General features: G+C 33.7%; 1 protein-coding gene across 5 annotated transcripts in view; it reads right to left on the minus strand.

Annotated features, from left to right (window-relative positions):
- LOC138325866 (uncharacterized) overlaps nucleotides 1-17,593 on the minus strand; it is a 47,279-nt gene that overhangs the window by 17,213 nt on the left and 12,473 nt on the right. For 4 of the 5 annotated variants that reach the window (XM_069271842.1, XM_069271844.1, XM_069271840.1 and 1 more), the window contains 13 exons: nucleotides 16,661-16,800; nucleotides 11,880-11,903; nucleotides 6,939-7,234; nucleotides 6,173-6,323; nucleotides 5,632-5,796; nucleotides 5,130-5,239; nucleotides 4,603-4,690; nucleotides 4,381-4,412; nucleotides 3,361-3,452; nucleotides 2,024-2,156; nucleotides 1,610-1,687; nucleotides 1,052-1,191; nucleotides 89-264 (listed from right to left, as the gene is read on the minus strand). In XM_069271842.1, the coding sequence (XP_069127943.1) occupies nucleotides 89-264; nucleotides 1,052-1,191; nucleotides 1,610-1,687; nucleotides 2,024-2,156; nucleotides 3,361-3,452; nucleotides 4,381-4,412; nucleotides 4,603-4,690; nucleotides 5,130-5,239; nucleotides 5,632-5,796; nucleotides 6,173-6,323; nucleotides 6,939-7,234; nucleotides 11,880-11,903; nucleotides 16,661-16,800 (1,625 nt within the window). The remainder of the gene's footprint in view (nucleotides 1-88; nucleotides 265-1,051; nucleotides 1,192-1,609; nucleotides 1,688-2,023; nucleotides 2,157-3,360; nucleotides 3,453-4,380; nucleotides 4,413-4,602; nucleotides 4,691-5,129; nucleotides 5,240-5,631; nucleotides 5,797-6,172; nucleotides 6,324-6,938; nucleotides 7,235-11,879; nucleotides 11,904-16,660; nucleotides 16,801-17,593) is intronic. The other variant, XM_069271843.1, reaches the window with a different exon arrangement.

Consider the following 17,593-nt stretch of genomic DNA (forward strand, 5'->3'; position numbering starts at 1 on the left):
TGTAACTTACCAATAAGTGAGAAGGGCCAAGCTGACGTGTAACTTACCAATAAGTGAGAATTAAGGGCCGAGCTGACCTGTAACTTACCAATAAGTGAGAATGGCCGAGCACACTTGGCCAGTCTGACCCACAACATGATGATGGTGAGAGCCATAACACTAATGTGTAGTCTGGCGAGGTCCTCGGAGTGGTGGATGATGTCAACCAGGTGAGTAATGATCACGAAGAACAGGAAACCGTAACAAACCCAGTCAAATACATTCCTACAATACAGTATAATACCCAGTCAAATACATTCCTACAATACAGTATAATACCCAGTCAAATACATTCCTACAATACAGTATAATACCCAGTCAAATACATTCCTACAATACAGTATAATACCCAGTCAAATACATTCCTACAATACAGTATAATACCCAGTCAAATACATTCCTACAATACAGTATAATACCCAGTCAAATACATTCCTACAATACAGTATAATACCCAGTCAAATACATTCCTACAATACAGTATAATACCCAGTCAAATACATTCCTACAATACAGTATAATACCCAGTCAAATACATTCCTACAAAACAGTATAATACCCAGTCAAATACATTCCTACAATACAGTATAATACCCAGTCAAATACATTCCTACAATACAGTATAATACCCAGTCAAATACATTTCTACAATACAAAGCATTATATATGTTCAATAAAATCAAGTTCTTGGAATACCAAATTCAACATTTATTATCTCCCCTTACCACAACAAACTTCAATATAGATTCAATTATCTCCCCTTAGACTAACCTTCCATCCAGCCAAATTATCTCCCTTTATATGCCCACAATAATTATCTTTCTGAATCAGTGACACACAATATTTATTCTAGGTAGTTAATGCTAAACATTATATTTGATAACGAATACATTGTATAAAAAAATTTGGTAAATTTATCAATTTATAAAATTAAGAATTCCTTATAGAATCCAATACTGCAGACAGTATTGTCCTATTTTAAAACATCATTGTTTTCTAAATCTGTTCTCACCAGTAATCTTTAAAATATTTTGGAGACATTTTGTCTAAATCTTTGAGCTCTGCTCTCAGGAAGAGTTCTTCCTCTGGCCAGCGGGGATGACAAAACTGTAAATCCTGCTCTATATCTTTCATGCGCCTGTTTTCCCAGGCCTGTTAAGAGAAATTGTATGGTATGTTAAATATATCATCTAAAATCATGTTTATAATTATTTGATTTATATTGAATAATTGACAAGGAAAAAATGAAGTTCCTGAATGGTCATCAAACTACCGTACCTTTGCATCAGCGAAACCAGAGAAGAAGATCTAAATTAAGTTTTCACAAAATGTTGGCGTAGGTGGCCATCTTGGAATTTGGGATGAACATTAAGTCAACAACACTAAGCCAGGAACATCTCAGTATTAAGGCAAGTTTCATCCCAATACCATTAGTAGAACTTGAGAGGAAGATTGAGAAATAGTCATGTAAACCTGATTGTGTGTATACCTGGAAATGCTGAGAAGCCTTTCAAAAGTTTTCAGTTAGAAAAGAAGCGGTGTATGCTACTTGTAAAGTGGATCTTGTTACCTTGTGTCTTTTCACTGACTGTCTGTATTCGTTGATTTCTTCTACAACCTGGTAAATGGTGAAGGCTATGGCTGCCACCTGCCACAAAACAATAAAACCAAACATAACAAATACCTAGTAATATCAAATGTATCAGATTAAAGGTTGACAGAAAGGATGATACCAAACTTTATAAAAACAGTTTATATATAGTATCTATAGCATCAGATATAAGAATGTGACATTGAAATAATGACATAGGAATATCATGCTACTCTAATGATAAACAACACTCTGTATTATAATGCCTTATAAACAATAATAATACATTAGAATAATCTGTATAATGATTTACATACATACATGATAACCATGAAAAAATAAAAATAAATCATGCTATACAGTATAGTGTTAACGTATCCAATGGTTACTGACCAGAAGTACAATTCTCCACCAGTGGTCAGGCAGAATATAGCGATGACGTTCATTGTACTCCACCATTACTCCTAACACAGACCACAGTAAAATGTAGACTAAATTGATGAAGAACTGGAGGTAAGCTCTCCACCTAGAACACAAAGAACAAAGTAAAATGTAGACTAAGTTGAGGAAGAACTGGAGGTAAGCTCTCCACCTAGAACACAAAGGAACACAAACAAATGCAGACTCAGTTAAGGAAGAACTGGAGGTAAGCTCTCCACCTAGAACACAAAGAACACAGTAAAATGTAGACTAAGTTGAGGAAGAACTGGAGGTAAGCTCTCCACCTAGAACACAAAGAACACAGTAAAATGTAGATTAATTTGAGGAAGAACTGGAGGTAAGCTCTCCACCTAGAACACAATGGAACACAGTAAAATGTAGACTAAATTGAGGAAGAACTGGCGGTAAGCTCTCCACCTAGAACACAAAGAACACAGTAAAATGTAGACTAAGTTGAGGAAGAACTGGAGGCAAGCTCTCCACCTAGAACACAAAGAACAAAGTAAAATGTAGACTAAGTTAAGGAAGAACTGGAGGTAAGCTCTCCACCCAGAACACAAAGAACACAGTAAAATGTAGACTAAGTTAAGGAAGAACTGGCGGTAAGCTCTCCACCTAGAACACAAAGAACACAGTAAAATGTAGACTAAGTTAAGGAAGAACTGGAGGTAAGCTCTCCACCTAGAACACAAAGGAACACAAACAAATGCAGACTCAGTTAAGGAAGAACTGGAGGTTAGCTTTCCACCTAGAACACAAAGAACACAGTAAAATGTAGACTAAGTTAAGGAAGAACTGGAGGTAAGCTCTCCACCTAGAACACAAAAAACACAGTAAAAAGTAGACTAAGTTGAGGAAGAACTGGAGGTAAGCTCTCCACTTAGATCACAAAGGAACACAAACAAATGCAGACTCAGTTAAGGAAGAACTGGAGGTGTGTTCTCCACCTAGAACACAAAGCACACAGTAAAATTTAGATTAAGTTAAGGAAGAACTGGAGTTAAGCTCTCCACCTAGAACACAAAGAACACAGTAAAAAGTGGACTAAGTTAGGAAGAACTGGATGTAAGCTCTCCACCGGCCTAGAACACAAAGGAACACAAAAGATTAAGTTATAATTGTATAGTAGTATTAGTTACTTTTGTTTGTGGTAATACCTGCTACCTTAAAAACCTGCAACTTTTTCAGTATGAATAATTCATTTTATCAACAAAAATAAATCTCACAGCTGAACTTAGAAAAGCTGCTTCATTATAATGAGTACACTAGTAAATATAATGATCACCAACCTCGCAAACCTGCTCCACATGATGTTGATAAGCCTGGAGAAGACTAAGTGCATCAGCAGGTCGTACTGCTTATAGTTGACAGCAACTTGTAGCTGTAAACACATAAAATATCACATATACACTGCTTTATGAAACATTGAGTCAATAATAACTGATGAATTTATCAAGACCTTATACTGACACAACATGTTACAGTCAAACCTGGATTTATCAAGACCTTATACTGACACAACATGTTACAGTCAAACCTGGATTTATCAAGACCTTATACTGACACAACATGTTACAGTCAAACCTGGATTTATCAAGACCTTATACTGACACAACATGTTACAGTCAAACCTGCCTTAGCAACCGTCTCTATAACAACCACTCGGTATAACAACTACCTGACCACTTAGACCACTCTCTTAGGATTTCAAATGGCTGACTTCAACACAACATTTTACCTGTGTATCAAAACCACTTTGCTATAATGACAATTGTTTTTGTTTGTTGCATGAATGTTTTTTATAGACAGGTTTGACTGGATTATATTGTCAAAATTATACAAATGTACATTTATTGTACGTTTATCAGTAATTTTTCGATAATTTAAATTAAACTGACTTAATCAAGATGTCATGGTTTTGTGAATATCATAGAAAGCAAAATAGTTGATCCTTGCCAATCAAAATTTTTGAGAATATTTGGATCAATATGAAAATCACAAATAAAAACTATGTATTCCTTTACATTTCATGATGTATAACGCTCTGTAAAGGTTTTCAGTTTATTTTGTTTTGTTTTGCTTTCTGGTTCATTTAAAGACATGCCAGCTGCTTTAAAATGTAGAATAAAAGTCAGAGTACCAGGAGGAAATCCACTGACCTATGGTCAGTGCCTTGCAACTGTCCCATGTGGAACTTCTCAGAAGTGGAGGCCTAGTGGTAATTTATTAGGAAACTTAAATCAACCCCCTCCCAAGAAAAAAAAACAAAAAATCATAATTCTCTGGTAAGATAAAGTATTTCTACTTACTGGAATCTGTGTGTCACCATTAGGGTCAATTTCTGTGGAAGGAAAAATGGAACATATCAGATGAAACAATTAAATATCTTTTTTAAACAATACAAAACAGTACCCTGAATGACATAAAACCATGCCCATGACAACTACAATACATGTTTATAAAAAATTCAATATAACTTCAATACAAAATCTGTACAACTGGACATAAATCCATTAATAAGAGTTACCTACCCCTGTCTTGTACCAGTAGGTGGAGATAGAGGTACTGCTTCCTGTTCGGCCGATCGGTGGAGTGGTACTGGGACAAAGCGTCATACGCCTACAAATACACAACTATCTCATCAATATCTCATTTATACTTCAGATTAAGGCAAATTCTTCTCTGTTCCTGTCAAATGCCTCACATGGTATTCAAACTCATGACCCAGAGGTGGAGGGATTGTTGTAATATGTTAAAACATTCTAACTACTCGGCCACCGCTTCCCTGGACACCGAGAGTATTGTTAATTTATATGCAGAACTGTGAAAGTACTTACAGAGAATATACTTAATTTAGTTTTAGGGAGAAGAAATAAAATGAGATTTGGTCTGTTTCAATGAAATTGATTCTCCCTGCCAGAATTGATAGACAGGAATTTTAAAATCAAATCATTACATAAGACTTCCCTAAAACATTGAGCACAGAACTGTATGATATGTATAGAACACAACCATTTTCCAGCTAAAACCGATAAACAATCAGATTTTACAGACGTACCACAGGGGGCATCTTGTTGATCATCCAGGACAGTATCTTGTTTCCTTTCAGGTCAGAGTTGCCCACCCTGGCTTTCTTGTCCAGCAGCAGACGGGCACTCTCACTACGATCTGTCAAAACATTTGGTAACTATAGGTAACAAAACTGTCAATGACTTATAACAGTCGCTTTGGTTACAGTTTACAGTTAGATATATCTCCTATACTTATAACAGTCGCTATGGTTACAGTTTAGAGATATCTACTGCTATATAGTTGTGTTTCAGTACACAGTAAAACACGGTTATGATACAAATCGTTTTAAGAACAATTCTAAGCATATCATACAGACATCTGTATAGGAACCTTGATGGGGGATAAAAATTACTACGTATTAACCATGATTTCTTTTAAACGTGATCATTATAAATGTGTTTTACTGTATTTTACTTGATTTTGACTGAGCTAGAAAAGTTTCAAGTTGTTTTAGTCTAATCAATTTGATACAACAAAAGATACCATACCGAGTTCTGCTGCAAGATGGAGAGGAGTCCTTCCTTTGTAGTCAAAATCACTGTCAAACGATGCATTCTTGTTGATCAAGGCCTTAAGGGACTCACATGCATCGTTTTTAGCCGCGAAATGTACTGGGGTCTGATTTTCTCCCTTAGTTTTAGCGTTGATATCCGCTGCATAAACCAAAACAAGGGACGCATTAGTTCTCCTGTGTACAATGTACATTATGTAACCATATTGCCCTCAGATCATATTACAGAAAAGGCAGAAAACATTTTTGATTTTTTTTAAATTTCCTTTAAATTCCTTGTTGAAGCAAAATTTTGAAAAAACTAGATAAATTAAAAAAACGAAAGCAATTTGAAATCTTGAAGTCAAGATTATTAATGTTTTTGTATACAAGTAACACATGTACACATTTTCCTATCATATATAAAAATTAATAATACATGTACATGTACAAATGTACATTTGTATTTCCCTCTCACATTTTCGTTAATTGTGTCAACAGGTAAAATCAAGGTCTGTGACATATAATATAGAACCTACCATCATTTTCTATGAGTAAATTCACCATTGCTGGATAGTCAACTGCCGCAGCCACATGGAGAGGAGTACGACCATATTTGTCAGCCAAATTCACGTCGGCCTTTTGTTCTATGAGAAACTTTGCCACATCAACATGCCATGTTCTTGCCACCTACACCAAACACAAAACAGATAAACCGGTAATATATAAATACTACACACTATAGGATATGTCTTAAATATCATTGTATGAATGGTTGGCCAACTGTTCAGTATGGTTGAGACAATTGAGGAATCAAAGGTGTATGATTACAATGGGAGACTGAATTTGCCTTTTACCATATAACTTACCCTGTCTTTGAACATTAATGAGTTATCTGCCCTTGTTGGAAGGTTTTGATTGCGGCATCATATGCTTGCAAGCATAACATAATGTTTACTTTAGAAGAAAATGATATCAAATTTGCTCACAAAACAATGATGTCACAATCCATACCTTCCTGCAAGGGAGAAACTTTGTAAAATGCAAAAACGAAATAATATATACCGGTACTGTAGGAATAAGTTGAACTTCCAGATCTATGCCTGATCTGTGCCATAATGACAAAATTATATACAGGTAGTCTCTTGTAGCCATTTCTCTGATTCGTCAAAATTAGATTTTCTAGATTTACCTATACATGTATGTGAAAATCGTGAAATTGTTTGACTTGTGTAAATTAAGTCTACCACCAGTTATAATGGCATCATACATGAACTTATATTTTTATCTTAGCTGACCACGTACCTCATGTAGGAGAGATTGGCCATGTTTGTCTGTACAGTTTATCTGGGCACCGCTTTTCAGCAAAGTTTCCACAAAATCCAGATCGATCACCTCATCAGGTTTCTTGGACCTGCCAAGCTTGGCAAAGTAATCAATGAGGGAACGATTACTAGCTGTCGACATACGTTTGTTTTCACTTCTGTTAATCCCAAATACAGAAGAGACAGCATCGTTATTTTTGACAAATTTGTCCTCGATATCATCCAGTCCGATCCCTCCGGTGTGACGGTCTTCATTCTCATCGTCTCCTGCTCCGACTATATAGACAGAAAACAAGTATACATATGACACTGTGTCGGCTAGCTCAAGCTAATAATATACGTACACGGCATTAAAAACTTTACAAATAATTACAATATCACAATAATGTGTTTTTAAATTAAAACTTTGAAAAAACTAAAAACAGGAAGTCATATTATCACTAAAGTCACATAATCACAAATGTATCTCTCACAAATTAAATTCTACTGTGAATCAATCAAGTTGAAAAAATACTTTCTATAAAATTACGTACATGCTGAATAGAAACAAACATAAAATCATACATGTGCAAGACATTGCTCTTTACAAACCTATCAAGTCTATTTTAAGAATTAAGCAATTGTAAATATTATCTGATTCTTGCATGCATTGTACAGAAATTGCCAGTAATGTTTCATCTGCATACAACAATTGCCTTTTTCATCTTTTTTCTTTCATTCTATTAGAATTTGGTTTTTTTTGGAAGCCTGAGTACCTGGAAGAGAACCACCCACCTACATTTGATACCTAGAAACTGATCTAACAGACACTTTAACCCATCAGCCACTGGACCCCATCGTAAAACTCCTCATCTCTGCTGGTCACAGTGTGTACAAACTTAGAGTTGTGATACACATAATTGGTATAATCATGATCACAGGACAATTATTGAATGAAATGGAAACACAATGGAAACCAAAACTGAGATGGTATATAGTACTTACAACAATGAAAGGTATGACAATGAATAATTTTGACCTCCATTCGTCAGACAACGTCGAACTACCTGTGAGGCCCAGTTTTATAGATTGTATATTACAGCTAGCTAGGAGTTTCTCTGGTCTGTAGATCCTTAGAATGTGGCCAGATATTACTGGTATTACGGGTAAATGTGGCCAGATATTACCTGGTATTACGGGTAAATACTTCAATCCTCATAACCATCGCGTATCTATAGCTATCGTATTCAGGAAAACTAAGGTAACATTGCTCCAGGTCCTCCAATCAGAGCGGGGAGAACCAAAATGGATCAATAATGATAACCGCCTTATCAGAAATTGTTATAATTGTTGTTTCAGGTTTAACAATCATTATAGAGCTGTTTGTTTCCTCTGGCAGGTAAAAACAATTTGTGTGTAAACATAAAAACCCACATATCACACTACAGCTAAAACACCCTATAATTAACAATTAAAGAAATCTGTGTTTTTAAGTATAAGTCGAAGTGCGAAGGTCAAATAAAGGTCACAATATTAACAAATAAGACTTACTATGTCCAAACAACAAACAGATTGTGATAATAAGATGCTAAGGACTAGAAATGTAAAACTATGTGTACTGTGTTAAAATGGTAATTAATGTGTTCCATTCCTGTAACTAATAGAAATATTTGGCTACAGCAATACAAGTCCTTTTAAAAGGTATTGTAAAAAACTCAAAATATTAAATATAAATAAAAAATAAAACTTGAACTATGTCAGTCTTAAATGGTTTTAAAAGCTACAGAGCTATGGCAATATTGTACAGACTATACAAAGCATTCTGGGATTTTACTATGACTTCAGGCTTGTTCTCCAGCTCAGAGATACTGCAAACAACTTTAAAACAGCAGTATAGTTAGTGAAACGGTTATAAATACACAGGTATGAACAGGTGATATATTGTATAGCCGACTGTTCTCATGGGCCAAAGACAAATTCTCTTTGAGAGAATCAAAATCTTAATAAATCAAAATGTTGTGACCGAATCTCTAAAAGTACAGTCAAACCTACGTTTAAAGACCACCTAAGGGACAAAGAAAATGAAATTTTAATAACCAAGAGGTCTTTTTACACAGGTCCAACTGTATCGAATGAGTCATTTGGGACTCTGTGAAAATGGCTTTCTTATAAGTAGGTACAGAGGTAGTCAATAATGCAGGTTTTACTGTACACAATACATATTGAAATATTTCTTATTAACACATTTAACTATGTCTTCCAGGCATCAACTTTACAAAAATATTATCTCCATGAACAATTTGGCTATAGTATATTACAGAGAATATGTGTTACTTGAGCACAGCACTTGAACAGCAAGTCATGTAAATCATCTACAATGTCCTCTATTTAAAAAAACCCATCCTAACCTGAAAAGTTTTGTGTTTGATTAAGAATAAGAACACATGCACAGGCACATAGAAGTTTGTGATACAGCACATGACAACATACAACTGGCTACAGACACTGTGTGCTGACCACTTTGGTGCATAGCCACTACCTGTGGTGGTCTGAGGTGGGTCAGCAGCGGTCAAGCTGGGAGTAGGGGATGAAGCAGTGACTGAAATAAACACTTTTTATAATAATAACATGTCAAGCCTTCACCGTCTGAGTCTGTACTTATACATATATAACTTATATTACAGAATATGTCAGTCCTCTGCGTCAGCAACGTCAGACTCATAATTGGGGTGTACTTCATTGGCATATCAACTTCTGATTGGTCACTGTTAACATCTCCTTTATTAGGCAACATTACAAGGCCAACACTTTACCATCTAATAAGAATGTTTGACAGACACAACATCAGTTTTCTTGAGTCTTATGGATCAGTTGTTTGATATCAGGTCTTTAAATCCATCATGATAAATGATGAGAAAATTGTATTTCTCTGGATCCTTTCGAGAAAAAGTACTATTTCGGCTTGCTCTTAAACATTTTAAAGAGAGGCAATATTAGCAATTATTCAAGGTTTAAATTATTGCCATTTGAGTGAATGACAAGCTACCATTTTGTCATAAATATAAAGAGTACAGTTAGCAGGTACAGACCAGTTTCAGCGTCATAGAACAAACTTAACCACAACATAATCCTGTAAACAGGCGAGTCAAAATAATTTCCTCCAAAATTATGACAAAAAAGTATTCCAAAAACAATTGCAAAAGAAAATTAAAAAAGAATGATAACCATGGTGCATACTTTTGATATTATCCTATTATTCAACTGTTAAATGAAATGTGATAGTGAAACCACTTTTTTATCTGATAGCTCAACGAAATCATTATCAAATAGATTATTCAATAAAACAACTAAAGAAATAATTCACCCATAACAACGAACATAAGGTACTGTCATTAGCTAAATATTTGAGATGCATTTTCATATCTGTCGATAATGAAAAATATGACATTAAGAAAAAACCATTTTAGATCAGTACATTATACATATATCTACATTACAATGTACACTATATATCACTACAGTATTAATATTTTGTGATGTTTATTACAATTTACAAAAGAAATGACATGCAAGAACATGTCTGGTACAATATATAAGACAAAAAAAATAATATGTCTGTTTAAGGTTACTCGACCAACCCTAATTTTTTACCCACGACCAAGATTTTTTCCACCCACTTTTCTACTAAAAAGAAATATTTAATGTCGTTATTTTGATCTCAGACTCCGGTTATGGGCCATTATTTTAGAGTGAAAGACACTAAAAAATCCTCCCGACCTACCGACCCTTTTTTTTTGCCAATGTAATCCTGAACAGACTTTTTTTTTTGCTTAATGTACCATATTCGACCCAATAAGTACTCAAGTCCCTAAACTTCTTTGAATTATTTCTTTTTAATGCAGACTTAAATACTGATATCACAATACATTTTATTCTATGTATTTCTTTTGCAATTTGATTTATGTTGTACTTTGTTAAATAAATGTTTGAAGCAACCTTGGGGCTTATTGAGTCGATTAAAGTAACTGTTAGTTAACTGAACATTTACTAAGCATGCGGCTAATCTATAGGTGCATTATCCACAATTAACATGTGGTTTTTGTAACTACACACTCATCACAGCTATTTCTGTTATCAAGATGGTCACACTGTCCATGTGATAAACAAAACTTACAGAATTTTACTCTACAATGTACTTGCTAAGGGTTTACATGCTATCTTTCACCTTTCCATGGAAAAAAGTTGTGACTTATACTCCAGAAGATACGGTACAGTATAAAATGCACTCAAGTCATTAACATGTTTGTTGTACCAATACAGAAAATGTTATTTATAAATTTAGTGAATAGTTTTAGTGTGAAAGAGAGAAAATCCAAATTTCCAAAATTCAGTATATATTACACGGAGACAAAAACCTCCATCAGACTCCGCAATAAAGTATTATATAATTACAATGTATATCGATCAGCAATCTACTAAATCAATGGGATTAACTTAATGATTTTTTAATTCAAACATCTGAATAAACCGTTGTGCATTTTTTAAAATGAATAACTTTGGACAGACTTCCAGTTGTATTCTCAAAAGGTGAAGCTAGCTATAACATGTTCTATTGATCGCTCTGAAAGAATACCTGGTACATGTGTACGTGTAAAGTTTTCAAGGTAGAGAAAAGTTTGAGTACCAGGAAAAAAGCCATCAACCTACAGATGATACCTTGTAAATGCTCTACATTAGCTTCAATATATATATACAGAACCTAAAAGTTGAAGTCTTAAAGTGGTAGAAAATCAGCCCTGTGATTGCTTGGCTATAGTGAGCCAGAAGTAAAAGGCTTAGAGAGATATATTGTAAGGCACTTTCTGAAGAGATACAACTGGAATTTGTTTCTTACTTGGGTAGGACAACGTGAGATAATTGTATAACATATTCAGGTACTTACCACCTCTAGTAAAGGAATTAGGTCCTGATCAGCATAACAAATAAAGGGGATCAAAATTTAGCGAAAATGGTCAAAACTGGAAACACATACATATATAGTCATATATGGAAATCTACGCCTGAAACAAAATCTGCTTCTAAAAAGAAATATCTGTCTAAAATATAATTGGCAACTAAAATAAAAAAATAAATCAAAAAAGCTGCATCCGAAATTGGTATAGATGTAATGTATAGCAGAACCTGAAATCAGCATCTCTTTATAAATTGACAAATGAAGAAAAATATATATATATATTTTGTAAAAAATTACCCAAAAAACCTGTGCCATCGTTACCTATGTAATGCTCTGACATTAAACATACATTGTAGTTCTGAATGATAATCTCTCATTACATAAGCCCATGCTATAAAATCTGTCCTTGTAAAATCATCTTTCAGGTGTTATGATGCCAATAACATTCATACATAAAGGTTTATGGAGCTAGCTTACAAATTCCTGAAATATTTCTCATCAACAGTAAGAAATGTTTACCAAACCATTTCCTGATAATATCCATTGCAACAGCTCCCTTATTTTAAATTTGAGGAACCATATACAAACATATTCTTTAAAATTCTAATTGTATAAATCAATATATCAAGATGTTGTCTGCTACCATAAATTCCTAGGTAGATACACTGTACCGTATTTGACCCAATAAGGACCCAGGGCTCATAGAAGTAGAGAAACATGAGGGGTACTTAATGGGACCAAATATAGACCTCTTCAAAAATAATCGTACCTAATAAACTACAAATAAATTTACAAAAGAAATAAGATGAGAGAGAGAGACTTCGTGGTATTTATACTTAGTCATTTAGTCATATTTTTTTTGCATTTATAAAGATCCAAGCTAAATGAAAGTACAGAAGTCTTTGTAGGGAAGGGTTGGGGGCATGAAGGGTTGGGGGCATGAAGGGTGGGGGGCATGAAGGGTGGAGGGCATGAATGGTGGGGGGCATGTAGGGAGGGGGCATGTAGGGAGGGGAAGAGGTGATTGTAGGAAGGGAAGGGTGTTTGTGTGGAGGGAATGGTGCTTCTAGTGAAGGTAGGGCTGCTTATAGGGATGGGGAGCTTATTAGTGGAATATGGTTAACATTCTGATGGCATTTCTCCCCAACACACCAGAGAAGGTGATATAACACCAATAAATATGTCCACACACACACACACACCAAGTTGTACATAGGGTACTGATATATAGCCACTTACACGGACTCTGATAGTTATATACATAGGATCTTAGTGTTCATTTCATATGCAATTATATGAAATAAGTCTTAATTATTTGGTTTTGTTTTTGCAATTCTCCACATGATTTTAAACTTCTAGATGAGTTCATTACCAATTTATTAGGGCCAAAGAATCGATTGAAACAACTTATTATAAGATAGCTTAAAAGTAACATGCAGAACAATGTAAGTGCTACAGCATATATGTATAAGTTGTCGTGAGAAGACATTCTAGTATGGGGAAACACACTAAACTTACCTAAGGTACAAATATACTCATCTAATGATAAAGACCAATCGAATACCAAAGTTAATATAGAATCTGGTGTTATCATGTATGTGAACTATAGTGATTCCCATCTGCTTGATTTACAAACACAAATCAAGTCATCATAAATCATTTTTTTTCTACCAGAAAACTGCATGTGGTTCAAATTGCTGAAAATTGAAAGAAAATTGAAACAACGAAATACCATCAGATGGGGTAAAACATTTATATGTACATTGAACTTGTTTGCCATTGCACATTCAATTGGTCAACTGGTCATTGGTCACTGGCTATTTCTTGGAAATGCTATTGAAGCTGAAATAGACTTTCTACTTTACTTCATTAAAATCTATCAACAAACAAGTACCTTAAGTGTCTACTATATAATCTACTGTGTATGGATACCAATATACATGCCAAGTGCAATAATTCAACCAAACTTTCTGGAAAGTGCTGAAAAAGAAGATACCAAAGATAGTCTAGAAACACACAGACAAGTAATTAATCAGGCGGTAAGTAACCAATCAAATGGTGGCATCTCAACCCAGGTAAAAAAAAAAGTCAAATGATGCATCCAAATACTGACAAGTAACCAATCAAATGACAGCATCTCAACATAGACAATTAACCAATCAAATTTTGGCATCTCAACTTAGATAAGACAAATACAGGCAGTAACCAATCAAATGACACCAATCATATACAAGGAAGTATCCAATCAAATGTTGGCATCTCAAATCAGACAATTAACAAATCAAATGCCACCAACCAAACATAAGTAATATTAAATAATGGCATCTAAAGATTAAGAACCAATGAAATGATGCCAACACATCTGTTATAGAAAAGAACTTGTTACATGTAGTATATAGAGGTGAATACATAGCAGGAATGGACTAAATTGGGAACAATTAAGTTGATCAGAAAACAGGACAGAGTTTTTGATAGAAACTTAAAGACATGGAAATTTCTTCATTTAAAATATCCAATTTAAAATGAACACATACGTAAATAGATAAATATTGTACTTAATTTCAGATATATTTTGTATTTTACCTGAACATTGACTATTGATATCAGAATTCGCCTAACTTTTATCTATACTGCAAACTTTTCTTTTGGAATTTTCTTTGTGCAAAATTTGAGCCTAAAATAAAACCTCAAGCATCTAACCTGGTAATAAAACCACTTAAAGACAACTGAACTCTGAAATAAGTTTGTAGGTCATTGAGAATATAAAGAAAATCAACACAGAAAAAGTTCTAAAGAATCTATGATAGCAATTTCATAACACAGAATATGATAGTGTAACAAGGATCAGACAAGCTAATCAAAACTTTGTACAGGTTACAATTAGTACCTGGTACCTACCTAAAAAATCATCTGTCGACAACAAAAAAAGTGGGAAAATGTTTTTAAAAAGAATGTTAATATTTATGTACCATTGCCATGGTAACTAAAGTAAGCTATATTGTTGTCATGGTGAGGTTAGTACAGCCATGGTTACCATGATAATTTCAGGTTTATTGACTATTATAAGGTAAAAATGTAATCAACAATTTTATGGTTGTGCTAGAGTAGTGTACATAACTGCCATTGGTAACTAAAAAATCCTACTGTTGTCACTTTAAGTACAGAAATAATTACCTTGACCATGGAAGATTACTATCACCATGACAACAACAATATATAACATATTCAAAATGTTTCAAGAAAAACTTCATCAATTTGAATGTGATCATATGAGTCCCTGTCCATTATTTAGTTGATTCTATTTCAATTTTTACTTTAATTGTATACAGCATGAATATGTCTCATTTTATTCAAGGAAGTGATTATCAAACATAATTTTACTAAAATAAATGTAATAAGGACTACAGGACATGGGGATTACCATATTCGACTCAATAAGCGCCCAGGGTGTTTAAAAAATGAAAAGGTGTTAATAAGACAAAATTATTGCAAATCTAGACAGCTTCGTGTAGTTTTGGTCTTTATTTATGCGTTGACAATTGAAATTAAGCCTTCAAAAATGGGAAGGGCGCTTATAGGGAAATGAGCACGTATTTGGTCGAATACAGTATATATAATTAAGCCCTATGTTATATAAAATAAAGCAATGGAAAGAGCGTGACTCATTAATTAATTAAATAAAATATAATATTTACATACAAGGCATGAAACAACATTACAAAGCATGAAAACAAAGTCTGTATGAGTAATGATTATTATTCTTAAAGGAATACAAAATTTGATTTCAAAATTGTCTTAAAATTCATTATATAGATAAATACACTGAATGCAGACATTCTGATAAATGGGTACACACTAAAGCATTGATAACACTATGATAATAAGTTATCCATCAACATGCAGCAGATTTAGTATAACCCATAATTAGAGCAACAATACGACCGTTTTGAGATTCTAAAACAACGTGGGTAAAGTACAACTTACCGTCAATTAGTCACACCATCTGCTGATTATGACGTAATCATTTGACATGAGATTCGTGACATCACAATCACCAGAAGATACGACTGGAACTAATTGACAATAAATTGTACTTTACCCATGTCTTTTCTTTGGGATCTCGAAACCCCTGTATTGCAGTTATTATAAACATTTTTTGTAGCAAATATAGTTACAGTAAAAATAAAATAAACTGGAAAAATAACTGAAAATGCCAAATAGTTACTGTACATACACATAGCATTGTTGTTAGTGCAATGGACAGCAAATAGTAAATAAGATATTTGTATGAGATACCTCTGCCATCATTCTCACACAAACATTTACTAACCTGGGTCTGTTATAGATAACAAGGAAATAGAAGTATAGGTCAATTATTGTTTATAAAAATAATCTTATTTAATATCAAAACTGAATACAAAGTTTTGTAATTACAAATCATTTTAGTTCTAAGAAATTTGTTTAAAATTAATACAATTTTAAACAAATAAAGATTGTGTGTACATGTATGTTATAAGCAGAACACCTGATTTATGTATCAATTTCTTTGATAAATTCTCATATGATAACTCCTTGTATTAAGTGTAATACCTTACACCAAGCAGACATGTACCACAGATCAAAGTATAAAAAACTAAAACCTTCCTGAATACACTAATGTTTTCTTGATATGAGAAAAAAAGGCCCTTCCCTATATTAGCCAGAAAAACCCCAGTCTCCTGAAGTTTCAAAGGCTACAAGCTCAGTGTTTGTCGTATTCTGGAACTTACTTTTGCGCTCCCTGACGCGTTTGGAAGTGGCATAGGATCGCCATTTAGAAAGACTCTTCTTGGCGTCTACTATGGCTGAAATAGCATGGGTCTTATGGCTGGCCACCCTGACATGGTCTCGAAATGTATCTAGTACTTTACTGGAAAAAACCACACAAATTTGGTTGTTAATATAATATGGTGACAATCATAATGTATCAGTACAATAAAACAGTAACATACAGGTAAATTAGTCCTTATAATCAGTAGAAAATCAGTCAATTTCATCAGTGTAACATTAGAGAAACCCATACAAACAGGATGGCATGTGTATATCATAGCAGCATTTTGCGAGTTGTGTAAAGTATAAGTTCTATCAAATTAATGATAATATATGTACCTGACAGGTGTGTGTGTGGGAGGAAGGGGGGGGGGTCAAGACTTTGAACTTACAACACAGAGATAGGAAATACGGGGTCACCTTAAGTCATTTTAGTTTTTATCAAAGGGATGATTATCACAATGGAAATTATACTATTACTAATATAGAAAAAGGCATACGAAATACCGATCATGTAAACACATTAAATTTTACATATGTATTAGTTGATATAACATTTACAATTCAGATCATTTTATTATTATAACTTATCAAACAGTTTTAAATCTTATCATTTAACATTACAACATTGCTTTAATATTTATCAACTAAAAGTATACCAATGAGAATATAGAAGGTACAGTACACAGTTTATATACAAATTGTATAGGCTAATGCATTAGTATCCAAGTGTCAGGTAAATATAAAGTATACACAATCCAATATTGACATAAATCATTACACTTTTAAACCTATTTTTAAGCTTTAATCAATCAAACGAATCATTTAATATCATTGGACCTCAGTAGGCCCGAACGGCCACAGAAATCAATATCCGGTACAAGATAAACAAC

Source organism: Argopecten irradians, chromosome 6, assembly GCF_041381155.1.
Source record: "Argopecten irradians isolate NY chromosome 6, Ai_NY, whole genome shotgun sequence".
Classification (NCBI taxonomy): domain Eukaryota; kingdom Metazoa; phylum Mollusca; class Bivalvia; order Pectinida; family Pectinidae; genus Argopecten; species Argopecten irradians.